Source organism: Eutrigla gurnardus, assembly GCF_963514095.1.
Source record: "Eutrigla gurnardus genome assembly, chromosome: 15".
Taxonomy (NCBI): Eukaryota; Metazoa; Chordata; class Actinopteri; order Perciformes; family Triglidae; genus Eutrigla; species Eutrigla gurnardus.
In genome coordinates, this window is record NC_139938.1 from 5238856 (window position 1) to 5258088 (window position 19233).

Here is a 19233-nt window from a genome sequence, read left to right on the forward strand (position 1 = left end):
GAAATGAGCAGTTTGTAATCAAAATGATCTCACTATACATGGAAATTAAATGACCTCGCTACTGGGGGCAATAAATCAACAGCCTTTGGACTCACCAGCTGCAGTGTCATCATTACTACGGCTGACGCAGTGGAGCACACTGGTAGTATACCTACCTCATGGCCCCGTATCTAAAGCTCCCATTTGCATAACTCTTGGTACAACAGTGTTTTTGTGTATCTCCCTGATAAATTCATACAAAAACACACATTCCTCTATGGAAAATGTTATCTTAATTGAACATTCACCTCAATATACAACAGCCAAGGCAATTTCCTGTTTACCCTGCTGTCTAAAACAATGGATCCTTAACAATCAGTGAAAAGTGGATGTTAATTAGAATGTGCCGGCGGCTGAATACAATGCTACCTTGCTTATTGTCATTTGTGTCACATTTGTCAACCCAGTTGCCAGAAAAAAACCCAAAACACTGGCATTGTACATTTTTCTGCAAATCACGGATACGGTGAGTCTCTGCGTTCCTGTAGCAAAGATGTTTTGAATGTGCACTTCTAGGAAGGTCTATATGAACATTATAGTGTTTTTCACAGCTTGTGTCAGTTTTGACGTTTTGAAGCTGCAATCATGTTTAAGTTATAGGTAACAAAATGGATTGTGATGTCGGTTAAAGCAAGTACATTACAAGAGTCTCCTGGGTTCCATGTTTATCCCATCACCTCCCTACGTGGACCCAAGCCACGGTTACACGTCCAAATGGAAGCACACATGGAGGCATAATAGTTTTGTCAATTTCACAATGCAGTTTGATAATATGGGGATTTTTATGGAACATTTATACTCCTGAGATCCTCAAATGTCTCCAACATATAGTGACCATCCTTTCACATATTAGGACGTTTCCCCTCCAGTAAAGCAGACATTAAGGCCCTCAGCATTTGAAACCCGTTCATGAGAGTGAGCCTCTTGCTCTCTAATAAATCAGCCTCATTCTCCGAGGTGTCTCTCGGGCCTCGACATCTCCGTTTATTTGCTGCAGTGTGCATTTTTTAGCATAGATTTAAAATCATGCATTGCTAATTACTCTTCATATTTTCCAAGCATACATCTCCACTCTCCCATCCGCATCACGACACCGAGAGAGTTGGAGGGAAACGTCGTTTTCTGGCAGACAGAGTTTTCCCTCTTTTGACAGCTAGCTGGGTGGAGGAGCAATTAGTGTCACCTGAAAGCATTCCTCTCGGGATGCCGAAGCCCCATGAAAACTCATCTCAGAAAAGCCCCGGCACCTTAAAAAGCTCATAAAGATCAAACTGGCCTTCTTTATGTCCTGTCTTACTCCCCCAAGGCACAACATGATGAAGGCTTCCCTCTGCCTCATCTCAGGTTGATTAAAGGCACCAGGCCCGTCTTGGCCTCCATTACTCAGTCAGGCTCAGTTTCTCTGCGACACATCTGCCACGTGTTGAGTCGTGTGCTGCCGGGGAGCCACAGAACGGCCATGATGTGGATCGCCTTGTTAAAACGCCACTTTTAGTATGTCAGTAAGGTAAGGAGGGGGATTACGGGCATTGTTGTAAGCCTATTTTAAAGGGGAAATGTTTTTTTACAAAAGTATTGTGACTTGCTTTTCGGTGGAAACACAACACTTTCTTGTGGCCCTTTCATTAGATGAGAGCACTAGCGGTCACTGAACCCCCACAAAACAAATTTAATCCCACCCCCATCAGCCACACTCAGCCAGGGTCAATGCCATGTGCGTTTTGCTTCTTTTGTAAGAAATACTGGAATTAAAATGAGAGTTCCAGGATCAATACAGCAATTCAGCCGGCCCAGAGACGAGGCTGTGTGTCAAGTATTCTGCTGCTTATTAACATGACTATTGATTGGAGTCAGAGGAGCGTGGTCGCAGAAGCAGCATCAAATACCAATCGTTAACCCTGGAGTCGGGGTGAGCAATAAACACTTGGCATGCTCTGTAACATCTCAATCCTTTTTAAAGGGGCGTTTCACTGGCCGTCCACCTCGACTGCACTTTATCCCCACTTTGAGATGTAACTCATTAGCTACGAGCAGCCTTGAGCTCATTAGATGTTTTGGTTCTTAAGTTTTATTTTCCTTTTTGAAAACTTCTGAAAACGATATTCACTCATTTGAGGATGAAAAACTCGAGCTGTAATTTCCCCCACTGAGACCAAAGGCTTTGTTTGATATGTATAATCTTTAATTAAAGAAACAAACAAAAGAGAGGGTTTGTTTTCACTTGGTGGTCACTCACTGTTTTAAACATAATCAGGAGAATTAAACAAATAGGTATGAGGAAAAAATATTCATATAGTGAGTCGAGCTGGTGTAAATTTATTCCTGATAATTTATCCCCAGATTCGCCGGCAGAAACTGATCGAGACGAGAAACTAGACAAATAGAAAAACTGATAAATGAGAGCTGGGTGGAAATAGAAAAAAAAAATGATGAAAGAATTGGGAGATGGATGGATAAGACCAAAAAAAAAAAAATTGGATATACAGTATTGACCTCAAAATCCTCCCTCGATATCTTTTTGAATGATGCTCCTTTTTAAAGCTGTCAGAGAATGGAAACACTCCCCCAATCAGCCTTGGTGGCAGTGGGAGAAATTGGCCATGTCTGAGCTCGTAACCCCTGAAATGTATCAACCACTCTCAGTCCTCCCAACACAATACATTTGCTCTTAGCAAGAGTGCAGGGATGTGGTCGCCGGGTAACAGAGTGGGAACAACATGTACAGAACCTCATGGTTCCTCCTTGAGACCCATGCAGGAAGACCGGTGAGTGGCGGAGATGGAGGAATCTGAGTGGGACAGATAGCCTGGAGAGAGCTGATAGCAAGCTTTAGGATTTATTTGATAATTTTTTTTTTTTTTTTTTTAAGATTTTAAGTACCTACCACAGACCGGTTCTGGAAAACCTCCATCTGTCCTGTTTTTAAAGTTATTGCAAAAGTGAGAGGAGGAGACTGATATAAGGGACAGAAATAAGATTAACATTAAAAAGAGAAAAAATCCTTTTCACATGTGTGTGACAGCTGTGTTGACATGATCATGAAATACAAGAATGTATATTTAAACTCAATATCTATCTTTTTTAGTCTTTTTTTCTTTTTTAATAATAAGAATCCATTGCACCCAGACCAACTGAAGTGGTTGGTAAGATTGATACTTTATATTTTATATTTAAATCTGCCTGCAGTATATTTCAAGGATTAAATTGAGTAAACTGAGCCCTGAAAGAAAACCTTCCTCCATATTACAGTTTAACCTGCTCTGGCAACGTTATTCATCATTGCTAACTTAATATAACAGCTTGAAATGTCAGACATAAATCTATATTTTACATCTGCACTCATAACAAAATACATTTGCAGTGTACCTGTTCAAATGTCCTGCATATATTTAACTATATGTACACCAGTGCAATACCTTTAATATATATATATATATATATATATATATATTAGTTCATCTCTGGGGCTGAATGTAGGTGTTTCATCAGCCACCTAATATTTATGCTATTATTCTGCAAATTATTCTCAATATTAAATGATTCTGGGGGGGTTGAACAGTCAGGCTGAGGGCAATACATTCTCCTGATACATTCATTTCATCCTCTTTCTCCTGCAAGCTGCCAGACTGCTGAAAGGAGTATTGACTAAGCACAGAAAAGGTCTGATCTTGCTCATTTTATTTCCCCACCAATCTATGTGAAGCCTTCGGATGGTGATGGAAGCCAGAGGTACACATCAACATAAATAGTTATTATTCATTCCCCTCATCTGTCCTTCAAAGTTTTTTTCTTTCCCCTAATTTCCTTCCTTTGCCCTTGCAAACTGCTGCTCTGTCTGCTATAATGACGACTCGATTCCGTGACGGAGGCCGGCTACCAACACAAGAACATGCTCTTCAACCATAATATCCCTCCTTAGGCTCATACTGAAGTGTGGAACATAAGCATTTTCTCCCTGTTTAACAATCAACACAGTAAATGGCATGAGTGAAAGTGAAAATTAATTCTGTGTTTCGGACAAATAAGAGATTTATAAATAAGCTCATGGAAAAACAAGGGAAGGAATCAGTTAAGTCATTAAAACGATGGTTAATTCCATCTCTTTTCTTGCTGGATGCTATGAATTAAATTATTTGCTTCGAACGCATACAAGAAACATGATAAGATATCTTATTCTCTCACAATTAAAGGATAGAGCATTGATCCCAGCTGTTTGATTTAGGCATGTTTTCTGCTGTTTGTGTATGATCATTTTTTTTAAATTACATTGCATGTTTCTCCAAAAATAATATGTTGTTACTCACATTATCTTTATAATAACTAAATAAACTTAATTTAAAAGTAATGAAAGGAATAGTTGTTGTTTTTTTGGAATAATCAATACTGAAAGTAAAAAATCAAAAGTGTGAGGGGCTTCCAACTTCCAGGTTTTAAATCCTGTTGGTGTATGCCTGCGTACGCACGTGTGCCTATACTTGTGTCATAAGTCCTATCGAATAGGTAAATAGACTAAAGCTTAATGTGTGTCCATCTCATCCTGCCAACGAGTGAGGATGTTGTATATTGTTGACAACTAAAAATCATCCATGTGTAAATATGCACGGTAAAAATCATTCTGCTTGCATAACCTTTACATGTGCACACTGCTCTTCCACAAGTCGACATCCTGATCTCTGTCATTCCTTAAAAACCTGGAGACCTGCGTCGCCTCCAGGCAGAGGAGCTTCACACATTGCTGACGAGCAGGTGCGACACATTCTTGACTTCAGTTTCTATCTTTCCATCTTCAGTCGCCAGGAACAGAGAGACCACGGCTCCACATTCTCTTCAGCCGTGACGAGCAGTTGTCTGTGTAGTTTGCCATCAGATCACGATCAGTTTAGCTGCGGGAGGGAGGGAGGCAGTGGCCTCGACTGTTAACATGGCGGTGCTGAAACGCAGGGCTTCCTGCTGTTTCTTTATCAGGCCTAACACCGTAGATGTGTGGAATAAAACGTCTCAGTTCCCTTCCTAGCCTGGCTGTCTTCATTCACTGGAGAAGCCGTGGAAGTTGAGATCTGATGTATCGAATGTGATGATATTGTGTGTGTGTGTGTGTGTGTGTGTGTGTGTGTGTGTGTGTGTGTGTGTGTGTGTGTGTGTGTGTGTGTGTGTGTGTGTGCAGGTGTGCCTGTACTCATGTGGTTGAGGATTTACTTGCGTAACCCAGAGGAAGCTTTCAGAGAAAAACACACTCTCAAACATACACTCTGTCAAGACTTATCTTAGCCCTCCAGAGGCAGCAAGACAAAGCTCACACATTTGAAAGTCCCCAGTGGTAAATGAGGTGTTTGAGAAATTGCAAATGCCAGGGAACACACACACTGACAGTTAATTTTTATAACCTTTTTGTAAAAAGGCTTGAGACGGATCCCGTCGCTTGTGCCCCCATCCACCCACTCACCCCAGCAATTTGTTGCCTGTCCATCTCCATCAAGCCACGCAAGACCAGCAAATACTGTAAGAGCTAAGACGGTGAATCAAACTGTCGCTGCTCCTTACTGTTTGAATGGAATGGTTTTTTTTTGTAACATTGTTTTACTTTCAGACACCCAACTCTGCAGTTTCTCTCAGCTCTATTGAGTTTAATAGCTTATTGTGTTGCTTTAATGGCCCGCGACTTTACTGTGTTGTTCAGTCTCATAGCTCGATGCAGGCAGCTGTTTCCGAGTTGAAGACCTTTGGAAAAACCTACTGAATGCTATTTACATTAGCAAATAGCTAGTGAATGTATTGGAGCAACAGCCAGGTTATTCCTTATGGGTTGGAGGAGACTAAAATGGAGCTTAAAGAGAGAGTGTGTAGGAATTACTCCCACCTAGTGGTGAAATTGTATTTTGCATTCACTCTAATAGTGCTCTCTTTGTTGCAACTTGGGCAGCCTTTATGTACCAAAAAGCTATGACAACCATCCAATCCCACTTCACCATTATTCTTTCAGGTGATTGGTTGATATTTCAAACAAACATGTGTGAGAGTGAATAAGTAATTACTCCTCCAGCGAGGTAGTGATTTATGTTGCCATGTTTATATTGGTTTATTTTTGGTAGCCCTCCATTACTATGTTGTACAAACACAAACAAATTTTCCTAAAGTGCTTATATAGCTCTGCAACACTGACTTTAAAAGACAAGAGGTCATGTCTGGGGCATCCACCACAGGCGGATGAAAAAGCTCTGTAAAAGTCGCTGTCCAGGAGCTCCAGGGGTTCAGCGGGATGTGGGCGCAAAATACGAGAGACCACTCATGGTGGGGGAGGGGGGAGGGAGATATATACACCTATTGTATGTTTGATTAAATGTCAATGTTGTAATCACATCTAGAAATGTCGGTTAAAGAATGCAGTTTTGAATTTCCCAACCTCATCAGAAGTTGAACATATAGTTTAAAATTCGTAACAAGGGACAACATCACAGTGAGCCTGTACCACTGACCTGAACCTCAATGCCATATCCCAGGTAGACCGTAATCAGGTAGTTACACTCCACTCCAGAGTCAAGTTGCTGCAGGATTTCGATGTTACCCTCAGGGTCAGTGAAATTCAGGCTGCATTGCTCTGCGGGAGAGAGAAAAAAAGACAAGTGATTCCCTTTTTCCCCGGCCCACTGATCTTCCTGACAGCCCACCTGTGTCACCATGGCCTTGTAGCCCTCTAACTATCTCTGCAGATTTCCTCTCCGACACTGCTCATCTGGGCCTTCAGCCCTCTGTGGCCAGTGGAAAGGACAGGCGGGACACATCAGGGAAAATCAGATTGTTTCTGACACATGAGTGACTCCGTTATCCCTGGTGGAGAGATGAACAGCGGTGTGCCGCATACAAAATGACCACCAGTGATGTTGACGATCTGATGCTCAATTTTATGTCTGCTGGGATGGAGGCGTTAAATCTTAGGGGGAAGGTACCCTCGGTAATGAATTTCCATTGGGCCAAAATTTATTCGGATGCTGCTGCTATTAAAACAAAAGTCATTCCAATGTCATCTTTGAAAGTCAGAGAGAAAACAAAATGAAGATGCTTACCTGCTGTCTGCATGGTGGTGATGGTCGTGATAACGGTTGTGGACGCCGTGTTGGTAGCTTCTCCTCGGGTAGTTAGGTTGGGAAGTGGATGATCGAGGCTAGTTTTGTTTATCGGGGCTCCCTCCCTCACCTCCTCTTCATCCGTCCTCATTGAGGAGGGCGCAAAGGTCGCCTCCACGGGAGATGCACTCCAGCTTTGAGGCCGACTCCTCAGCGACGATAAGGAAGCCACTGCTGAGCCTCTATTATTCGGCGTCACTTGAGTGGTGAGGGAGTCTGTTGTTGGCTCTACCTTGTCCGGCTCCCTTGTCTTAGGGGACTTCTTTTGGGGGAGAGACATGGGCGGCCTCGGTGTTGTGGGAAAAAATGTGGTCAGTGGGGACGTGGCGGCTACAGTGGCAGTGGTGGCAATGTCTGAGAAGGCTGGGGCGTCCTCATGGGGCACCAGCTGAGTGACAGAATCTCCTGCATCTGAGGCCGACACAGAGCCTGGCAAGGTGGAATATGCAGCCACGGAGCCATCCTCCTTAAAAAAGTGCTGGTCCCCCTGGAAATCCCTTATGAGTAGGTGCTCGTGAAGCTGCAGGCCCTTGAGGACAGGCCGGTGGTTGGGGATGTTCATTGGGGAGACGGTGGTGACATGGTGGACTTCGCTCTCTGTGTCCTGTGTTGACGAGTCCCTGCCTAGGCCCAGTGTCCTCTTACTGATGCCTGGAAAGAAAGAGAGTATGATTGTGTTAAGCAGAAAATATAACAGGCCAGCGAGCTACAAATGCGACGTACGGCACACGAGAGCAGTACGTCTTTTTGACAGTTTCATTATAGAATCATCAAGACTGCCAGCCTATAGTCTACAAAAATGATGCCTAATGAGGTGAGAGGCTGTCCTCCTTGTATAATTCTTCCACACATAGTGTGTTGCTATTTAAATCAGTTCATTATCCTGTGTGTGTGTGTGTGTGTGTGTGTGTGTGTGTGTGTGTGTGTGTGTGTGTGTGTGTGTGTGTGTGTGTGTGTGTGTGCGTGTGTGTGTGTGTGTGTGTGTGTGTGTGTGTGTGTGTGTGTGTGTGTGTGTGTGTGTGGCTTTGGGGGGAGGCATAGTAAGTATAATCCTTGCTATCCATTACGGAAGCTTAAATAATAGCAAAATAGTCCAACGGCTTGACATTTAAGGTCATTGCATGTGAGGCAGGCTGTGGTACGCATTATATGATAGTATAGTATCCTATGTATGAACACATGCAGTTTTTTTTCCAAATATGTCTTCAGTGTTATAATCATATTTTCTTCCTGTGCATGACACGCCACACTGTGCATTTCATTGAAGAACATTGTTGAATTCAGATTTTGAGATGTGACTGACTAACAGTGACAGTGGCGGGTAGCGGCTTGTGGAAAGCCGGTTTATTATCAAAGACGAATTCCACAATCGCACCCTGCAGGCGGCGGAATCTCAGAGCGGAGAGACACTAAGCAGAATAGTCTCGTTACTTGTAAGATAAAGATTTAAAAGCACATATTTTTCTAATGCATTCTTTTGTAGGCTAGTGCTGTATTTGTATGCTCTCTTTTTGTCGACCTCGAACACACACACACACACACACACACACAGAGAGAGCAGGCATTATTAAAAGTTCCACAGGAAAAACACTCAAGCAGGGAGTATTCAGTAAAACACACAAAACAGACATTATTGCAAGTCACAGAAGATATTTGCAGACACGAGTTTCCACTTTGACAGTGACTGAGCTTTAGGAAAAGGACAGAACACGATTGAATGTTAGTAATAAAATAATCGCCAACCACAGACAGATGCACAGATTTAAACAATAACTTTCAAACATAATAAAGTGAAACCACCAGTGGGAAGTAATTATAATGGCGTATGAAGGCCAGTAGGTATAGAGAAGTGGACTAAATAACAAAATGACAGAACGTGAAAACACGTGAAAGCTACCGCTAGCATTTTAGCCCAACCACCCGATCAATAAACCCCCATAAGATGACAATTTGGCCCGTATAAAATTTCCCAACAATAATCATCAACAGCCATCACCCTAAGGACCTTAGCAAAGCGTTGTCACACGTTGTGATGTATTAATTAGAAAATAAATGCGACATTCATGGGAAGTTAGCTAGCATAGATGCCGGTTGTTAGCATCATAATAAAGTAGCAAATCTCTGACTTTATAAAATAGCAAATTTGCTACTTTATAAAGTCACAAATGTGTGACTTTTTTTCTCAGAATATTGCCCAGCTCTCTCCATTTTTTAATTTTTTCTCCCACAGTGGCCCTAATACGCCATCATAAGCAACTCAAAATGGCTTAATACATTAAAGTTTACTGACTTTTCAACTTAAATCCCTGTAAAAATCTGCTTCAGTCTAAGAGGCACCTGCTCTTGAATGATACAGAGAATCTGCTGCATTTGAATACAATTCTGGTTTCAGCTCTTCACCAAATTTGAAGGAGCAATCCAGTCCAATATAAAACTCATTATGTTCTCACCTCTATGCCTCTATCAGCCATCTTTTAACCGCGCAAGAAGAAGAGACTGGCTAATCACTTCATGCAGTGTAAGTGGGCTTTTTTTGTTGCCACAATGACTGAGTCCAATAGTGCCATATTTACCCTATTATCTGCTACATTTCCTCACATCAGTTGTTTGGGGATAATGTGATGAATGGATGGCTCCCACCACTGCAAATCCTCCAGACAGCGACAACATTAGCAAAGATGAATGTCTTTGTACGTCCTTTGTGGCTTTGACAGGACAGCTATCCTGAAATGATCAAATGTTCTCCGGCAGGCTGCTAGACATACACACTCAGATGGGACGAAAGATTACCTTTATAGAAAGAGTTGTCTTAAGTTTTTGAAATGCTGACTGGCTGTTTTTGAGGGTTTGTAGGCAAGATGTCCGTCTATCTTGTTAAGACAGATCTAGGAATACAGTGCTGGACAAAAAAATATAACATCTACTACAATCGACATCTTTTAAGGAGAGTGAGATGAGTTGACTATAATGATTACAGCTGACTGTGAATTCTTACTTTAATTTGGCATTAATGCCATTTCAGCCTTTCTCTGTTTTTTTTGTTGTTTTTTTTCAAATGCCGTAAGATGAATATCCAAAAACACTGAGGGAGTTCATCTAATCCTCTTATGTGTGCATGAAACAATGCCATCTGTTTTGACACCTTAATTAGCTTGCACCCGTTTGTATTAACGAGGCAGAAAAGCTGCCAGTACACCTTTCATGCTTTCTAGATGAAAGGATGCTGTTGACACAGGCGGCAAAAGAAATCGTCATGGTGAGTGTTTTTATTAGCCACAGCGCTGTATGAAGGCTGCAAGTCAAAAACCATGCAAGATTCACTGGAAAATGGCCTTTAATGGCCCATTATATGATGATTATATGATGGTTATATGATGTTTGTGCACATTTTAGTTAGTAAAATGCAAGCATGTGATGGGAGAACTTATATAATGATATATTCTCAAATGCTTATCATGGTGAGCTTCAGAGCCTGTCTAAACTTGTTTAATCCCCGTGTTCTTAACATCTGATTAAATTATAAAGCTTGCCTACTCTTCAATTGACTGGCTTATTCTATGACATTGATTACAAGCCGCCGCGGCTTTTCCTGCATATGAAACGAAAGCTGAAACGTGCTTGCCAAGGGCAAACATTCAACCTGGAAAACTGACTTTGTCTTTATTGATTCTATAAGGAATCCCATAACAAGAAATACATATGTAGGTTTTAAATGAGAAATGGTGCCTGAATTAATGCAAAAAGAAAAATGATGTGCGCCACAGAAGAGGCACTGCTTCGCTCATAAAACTTCGAAAGTAGTTGTAAGCCACTGTAACATTTTGCTGATGCAGAGTGGTTTTACCACGCTAATAAAAGTTTGATCGAGCTATTCGAGAGGAAGAGTAAACAATTTTGTTACAAAGCCTCTCCCAGGCTGACAGAATTGACACATGGTTTTACATTACACTGGCAGACGCGACAACACCACATTTATCTTTCTTGGCGGAGCAATTCAAAGACCTTTTGATGTTCTGTTCAGATGGAGGAGGAACATTTCCTTGTAGCCTTATTCTGTCACAACAAGAGCAGCGAAAGCCGCACTATAAAGGCAAACTAAGCATATTTGACATGTCTCACAACCGGCGAGAATAAAGAGTGTAAAGGGAGGTCTTCATGAATGATTGAAGTTTACGAGGCTGCCACCTCCCTCCCCCGCTGCTCTTCATAATTGCAAAGTATAGAGGAATCTGGAATATACTGTATGGTGGAACTGGGGAATTACACTTTTGACAAGAGTATTGTTATTGCTGAGCTGAACTGCCAACTGGCCCAACTCTTATTTTCTCTGCCTCGTCTCTGGATCCATCTCTATCTGTGCTGGTCAGCTGTTGACCATCCAGTAGCTTCTCCTCAGTCAGAATATCGAGTGGAAGTGGAGAGTGAGAACGGAGAACTGGGTTAAACCAGAGTTTCTCATACACAGATCAATACAGGATCAATGTGTACAGGTTGGAGACCTTACTGTGGTGATTACAGCGGAGCGAGTGCTGCTACCAAGCTGTTCTCATTGCTGAACCTTAATTAGGTGTTTACAGTTGAAGATACGTAGTTGTGTTTTTTAAGGAAGTTGCATTAATAGGTTGCAAATATTATTTATATTTGTGATACTTACAGTAGATATGACTGCAATGTCACTGATTGCTAATCTTGTCTGTAAAATACCTTAAAGCTGCAGTCGCAATCGAATCAAATTTTGAATGTTTACAACACTCACGCCCCTCCCCCTCTACCACCGAGCTCCTCCACTCCCTCCCATTGAGTGCTCGTCAGTGCGTGTGCACCAGATTCCTGTGAACGCGCACGTGTCTTCTCTCATCGACAAACGGCATGGAGTACACGCTACACAGAGGTAGGCTGGCTAACTTACTCATAGATAGCAACTGCTAATGTCATTTAGCGTATACCTAGCTTGAGGTGTGTGCCTGTGATATTGTAACATGCGTGAGGGGGGAGGTGGGATCTGTGGCGTGTGCACGAACTGTGAACTACAGGGTGATACGGGTGCAAAACAAACAACGCTACGTGAACGTAGAGGCGCGTTTTTTTTTTCTAAAACTGGATGATTTATGTTGTTCTAAAGGAACATAGTCTCGGCTTCAGTGAATATGATCAAACAAATGTTGCCAACTGCGACTTTAAATTTGAGCTGCAGAAGATGTGACAGGTGCAATATGAAATTTCATATTTACACAACTAAACTGGCAATATGCAAAGAAAACGTGTAGAGCATGCCATATTAGATTGACAGGGCTCTCAAGTCTCATGCATTGGGTGTGAGACACACGCATTTCAACCAATTTTCATCTAGTATTTATCACGCAGACAAATTACCGGGATAATTAAAAAAACATTCTCTTATTTTACGAAAATAGTTCACCGAAATGTGTTTCTGAAGACATTTTATGCGAGAAATAAGCTATGCAGTTGCTGAATCTGTCTTTATTTAACGGTCAGTATAAAAGATTTCCGAGAGCTTGTGGAGGCGGCCCCGTCTCTCGAAACTCGCCGCTCCGTGACGACATCGCATGGCTTCTTACATAGAAAATGAATGGGAACATCCCCTCCCGGTATGAACTCAGGCAGGACGCCGTTTAGTTTCCCGGTGTGTCCGGGACTTCCACAACATGTACAAAGCAGTAATAATGTTTATTACGGCCACAACGATGAAACATTATCGGTGTAAATGCAACGGGTGCCGGTTGGATTTCTCTCTGCAGTACGTCCCCGATCCCAAACTAGCAACATTAGAAAGTTATGTGTGAAATAGCTTCTTGCCATGGGGCTGTGTGGCAAATGACAGTAAAACAATTTGAGAATAATAGAAATACCCAAAATAAAACTGATTTTAGAATTTAGCTATGAACCTAAAATTAGATAAATGGAATGAATCAAGATTTTTTTGTTTGTTAAAAAAATGTATTAATGGCTGATGCCAATATATTGATCAAAAATGCTCTGCCTGAATTAGTAATACCGGCTGAATCATATTAGATCACATGCTCTTACTAATGCTGGGACGGGTTTTTATTGAAGTGCTTGAATTTATGAAATCAAGGGTCACTGACCAATTATTATTGAATAGTTGGGGAAGAGTGAGAAAGGGTTGTCATTTGCTGTCTTTCAGAAAATGATTCCTTCCATCAAATATGGCCTGCAGCACATTGATTCTGTATCATCCTAATTCTAGCATGCAAAGTTGAAAGATCAAATTCAGCCAGTTAAGTGTTAAAGAGCCAACAACTCATACAGTTTAACTTGTAACAGTCAGGCAGACCAGCTTTTATACAAGTAAGAGAGGCTTCCATGGGCTTTTCTCATGTTGTTATCAAACCTAGCAACACACTTTTGTGCAAGCAAACACTGAAATGATGATCATTTGATTTGTTACCTATCTTGTCTTATCTGTAAAAAAAAAAAAAAAATGACAACCTTTGCTGGATACTGACTCTCCAAGGGTCTGGCAAAGGTTGTAATTTGAAACACAGGCAGGTCCAGTTCTCACCTGCTTCCATCCATACCTAGAAAATCACACCCTGTACTGCCTGCCAATTTAAATGTAATGTGCTTGAAGGACTCCAATCGAGTATAGAGGTACTATTACATGCTGGCATAACCAGGCAACTGTCAGAACAGAGTGATCTCGATGTGCTCCGTCAGGTCCACAGAATGGGTGTCACATTTAACCCTGCACACACCTGCAAGTCGCATCAATTCACGGTCAATTAATATAATCACAAAGCGATGCTGACATGTGTGAAAGTTGTGCTGTCTACTGTACAACTGGTGGTTAAAGACGTGTTGCTATGGCCTGAGTGACATCAGAAGTATAGGATTTCTTTGCGGATCGGGATAAAAACACAATAAGTTGATTGTGGTGAATTTTCATCAGTGAGATGACCTTGACTGTTGTCACTTGAGTGACTTGAAATAGCTAGCTTGCTATCGTGGTAGAGAAGTGAATAGTAGAGCATGATTTAAAAAAAAATAGGCCTCACACAGACTCGTAGAATGTTGCTAATTTTTAAACTTTATTAATTTTTAATTATTAATTTACAATCTTCAAAAATAGGTGTCTTCTGTACAATGTGCTATACAAATCGGTCTTGACAAAGTAAGGGGAAAGTTATTTGAGTATGTTGTGCTGCCATTTAAAGAGTTGACAGCATATTTTGATGATTATCGGGATAACGTCGTGAATCACAAATATTTTTGCCAGGATAATTGTAGCATAAATTTTCCACATCATCCACTGCCTACAGGAGATATAGCTGATATGAAATGTAGCATGGTGTGTACCTCAGTCGAAGTTTGCTTACTTTACTGCAGTAGATCCAACAGCGACATTAAATCACACCACACCGAAGCTGGTTAATTACTGTCGTGCTAATTCATAAATTAAAGGTGGTAATTACCTTGACATAATGAGATAACTGTTATCTTATTCTAAGCCGTGTCACGAATACAATAAAATACCATTTATTGTCTCGGGGGAGATATACTTAGTGTAATGTTTCATCTGCTTGGCACATTTAGCAGAGCACATTCAGGACATTCAGGGTCTCGGAGGAAAAGGTTCACTTGTTCTTAAAGACACTTTATTCAGCTATGTAAGGACATGCCAACCTGAAACTAAATACGCAACCATTATAGAGACAGTTAATCAGCATAGCAACAGCAAATATCCGATGTTAGCGGATCCAAGCAACTTGTTTTTATGTACACGTGAATACATGCCAAAAGAAGACGGAGGTGAGAGAAGGGGGCAAGATTCTTTATTCTATAAAAAAAAGTGGTAAACATGTTACTTGCTACTGCTAGCATTTACCCCAACTGCCCGATCAATAAACACCCATAAGATGACAATTTGCCTGTTGTGATGTATTAATTAGAAAATAAATGCAACATTCATGGCATTTTAGCTAGCATAAATGCCGGTTGTTAGCATCGTAATAAAGTAGCAAATTTGTGACTTTAAAACTAGCAAAATTGCTACTTTTATAAACTTGCAAATTTGCTAGTTTTAAAGTACAAAGTACAGCCTGTTGTTTTTTTTTTCTCTCTGAATATTGCCTACCTCTCTCGGCTCCGTTTTTTTTTCTTTTTCTTTTTTTCCGACAGTGGCCCTAATACGGCATCGTATATTCTTGACATTTATCTGCCACATTAATGTTTAAAAAGGTGTCGTCCTGCTGAATCTTTAAAAGGTATCTTGCTGGATAAAGTGAAATGAAAACAACCGGGATGTTATGCCATCATTCATACACCGCCTCTTGTTCCTCACGCAGTTTCGCATTTTATACATTTCCAATGTTTATACTCCATGCTGCTCTTTGCAAGCTTTTATTGTACACCCTTTATTTTATTCTGAATGGTCTTGTCTTTGTCATTGTGTTTCGTTGTTCTCACGTTTTTATGCTGTCTTGCAGCGACAACAATGTTGCTGCTCTAAACTGAGCTGAGCGTCTCAACTGGGCTGCTCATTTGTTTTTCTCAACACGATGAAAGCATTCGAGGAGCCAAAATGGGGTTTGCACAAGACTTCTAAAATGATAACGCACGTATCCCGTCCTATGTCTCATCTCTGACTAGATTAGAATAAAGAGCGGCCGGCCATCCTGTGAGCTATGCTTCGCCCTGATATTCCATGACATCTTCTCTCTCAGTCGCCACTGACTGAGAAGACTGAGTGAGCAATCACAGGGGAATCCTCCTCAAGATGGCAACACATAGCCTCATCTCTTCAGTTGCATATCAATGCAGTCATCAGTGAACACTCAGCGCACGCAGGGAGCACTAATAAGATGGGACAAGCCACACTTGAGGCGGGCCGCTGATTGACATCAATCTCCTCACATCCAGGGGATTTATTTCCTTATTATTACAAAGAGCCACTAGACAAGCAAATCAATAAGCAGCTTCCGCTGGGCTCAGATACGAGGCCTTCAGATTGCTCTACATGACTCCTTTTTAGGGTCCTCGGCGGAGCCTTGAGCTGAATTCATTCAGACACGTGGCGAACATTTCCGAGTAATGTCATTCGCTGCAACCTCCCGCAGTATCGTGCAGCGTCTACACTTGTTTGCATGAAGCCATAAGGAAAGGCATAAGGGGAAATAATGGGGTGAAACTGATAAATGATTCCATTAGTTAACGTAATGAATTGTTAATTTAATGTGGTTTGTGGGTGTGACAAGTGCATGGACGTGTGAATACATTATTTAAAAAAAGAAAGAAAAAAAGGTAACAGGAAGAAAATGAAGAAAATGAAATTAAGTGAGCAGTGCCTGGAAGAATAAGCCTTTCAAAGAAAAGGAAGAAAAAAAACCCAAAAGGTCACAAATCACACAGTAATTTCCATTCTAAGCTCAGTATAGTGCATCCATGAATTTCTGAGCATCACATTTAGCTTTTACCCTCGTTCTGGTCTTTGAGTCGTGAGGATAGCAGCATATTGAAATGAGACGCACTCTTATCCTCCATCTGCCCTTTGACTTCATTGAGCGGAACCATAACTTTTCCCTTTCATTTATTACGGCCTGTCTGTGTTCCGGTTCATTGAGCATTGTCCTTCAGACAGGCTTTAAACAAACTGTGTCTTAATGGTGCTAGGAAGCTTGTAAGACCTGACCTTTAAACTGGAGCAGAACAGAAACGGAGCTACCCAGCCGCCGCCACTTGCATGAAATCTACTGTAAAGCACCAAAGCAGCAGGGGGTAACTGGGCCAAGCTTAAACAACTCTGAACTCTATACTGAAGGGTTGTTTGAATGGCAATCATTTATTTGATAATCTATCATTTTGTTAGTTTAATCAATTCTCCATGCCACAGTTCTTCCTATTATATCTTCTTCTGTGTCTTCTTTGCTTTTAACCTTTTGTTATATTTTTTCTACCAGAAAACCAATGAATAAATGAGTACATGTCTTGTTGTGCAAAACGCCCCGGTATTAAAATGACATCATTTTCTGTAATCATGGCAGAATCTCTCTTGTACAGAAGCCGGATGTATTTCAATTCACCAATGTGTTGCATCCTGGAAAATACAAGGAGGGCTGTCTCTTTTCACACTTCATTTCCTCCCATTAGAGTCATTTATCTTTTCATTTTCTTCTCATTTACTCCATGGTGGAGTCAATTAAGAATGAAGCTGTGGGTGAAAAAAGACATACAACTTCCAAATCTGCAGCAGATTACTAAATAATGTGAGCAGAATGTGTTAACAGTCGTCTTGTAGTAAAGGCTCTCTTTCTCTCTGTAGAGGGAAATTGTATAATGTACACATATATGTTAATCCCAACATTACATACATTGGTGGTGAACTTAAAACCGATTGATTGATGTCATGCAGTCATACCTCCTTCAATCATTCCCCAGCCACTTAACAAATTCATCAGGCCAAGGAAAATACTACTAAAGGATCACACGGGCAATTTCCAATCTTATCTGTGTACTTGTCACAGATTGACATGCCCATTACACCTGTCAATGGTTGTTGGGAGACTTCTTGTTAAAACGCTGAATCCCTCGCACAAGCAAGAAAGACTCATCTCAGCCTCAAGAACTCCATCATTTTCTTTATCAGACAGAAAAAGGCCATCTGAAACTAGGGAAATTGAGGTGCCAGCAAGAAACATTGAGGGTTGTTGTCTTTGTTTTTTCCCATTATTTGCTTTTACCAGGTAGTACATTGCTCTTTTGTTCAGGTTAATAAACTTGAAATGAACTGAATTTTCAATGGTGTGTGCAAGCATGGCGGCATTTGGCAACGCCATAAAGATAAGGTTAAAAATGGGTGAGGTGGGCTTACTCGGCACCCTGCTGTTTTCACTGCTTTCTTTTATTCCAGCAAATGGAAGAAAAGAAGAGGGAAGAAACCCTCATTGGATAAGAATACTGGGATTATTTTTTATCAGTTTTAAAAGAATTACCTCAAGGTACTATCTTTAATATTTTTGCAGAATAAATCCATCACCAGGGCCTGCAGCTTACTTCACTCTGGCACATTTACTCAAATAGATTTTCACCCGAACTATCATGCAAACTAGAAATCTGTTACCTCAGTCTTTCGCTCAGTGGGAGTCTTCTCCTGCAGAGTCAACTTCCTTTGAAACAGGCCTCCTGGTATTCACAGCCAAACAGTCTATTTGAGTCCAGACTTAATATTCAGTACAGTTTACCTTGTGCCTTACTGTAGTCCTCACCTGACCAGCTGTTCCATTTGTCGATGCCTTTATAGTGTGACATACATTGCAGTACTGCCGCTCCTGTGATGTGTGCTGCCTGGTTCATTCGGTACACGCATCATTGGATAGCACACGGATACACACACTTTACATGCGTACACATGCTTTTGGTTGAACTGGGCGGGAACCTCCACTTCTGAAAAGTGAAGCCCACTTGCCTTCTCTCTGCTGGCCAGCAGGGGGCGACTCCTCTGGTTTAAAAAAAAGTCAGAATTCATTGAAGTCTATGAGAAAATTACCCTACTTCTCACTTGATGTATTATCTCAGTAAAGATAGTAAACATGAGTGTATGGTCTCGATCAAGTCTTATTCAATGCAGCATGATGTTGATTTGGTAAATTATGGTCCCAATTACAGTTAAATAGCTAATAAAGCAGGGTATGTTTTAGGGCGGGGCTACCTTGTGATTGACAGGTGGCTAGCCTTGCTACCATGCTACCAATACAAATAGCTACTAGGATTACTTTATACTTACCAAGATAGTATAAGTTAACTTTGAATAATGGAAGCTAACTTTGTAAACAGCTTCACACCAGAATCCAGATGGGTCCAGTAAGGTTGCTGCTTGGAGTGCCTTACTGTAGCCTACTGCTAGTGATATACTGTTTCTGATATACTTTCTTCCGACAAATGTATTTGTTGTAAGTTGCTTTGAATAAAAGCGTTTGCTAAATACGCTAAATGTAAATGAGTGCCGCTCTGGCGCTTCTGTTCATCAGATCCACCTGTAGGCCTAATATCTGTTCACTGGTTGCAAAAATTCCAAGATGGCGTCTGCCAAAATGCC

General features: G+C 41.2%; 1 protein-coding gene across 2 annotated transcripts in view; it reads right to left on the minus strand.

Annotated features, from left to right (window-relative positions):
* Positions 1 to 19233, minus strand: part of sez6a (seizure related 6 homolog a) — an 88097-nt gene that overhangs the window by 36434 nt on the left and 32430 nt on the right. For both annotated transcript variants that reach the window (XM_084028637.1, XM_084028636.1), the window contains exons 3-4: positions 7101 to 7811; positions 6513 to 6634 (exon numbers count right to left, since the gene is read on the minus strand). In XM_084028637.1, the coding sequence (XP_083884763.1) occupies positions 6513 to 6634; positions 7101 to 7811 (833 nt within the window). The remainder of the gene's footprint in view (positions 1 to 6512; positions 6635 to 7100; positions 7812 to 19233) is intronic.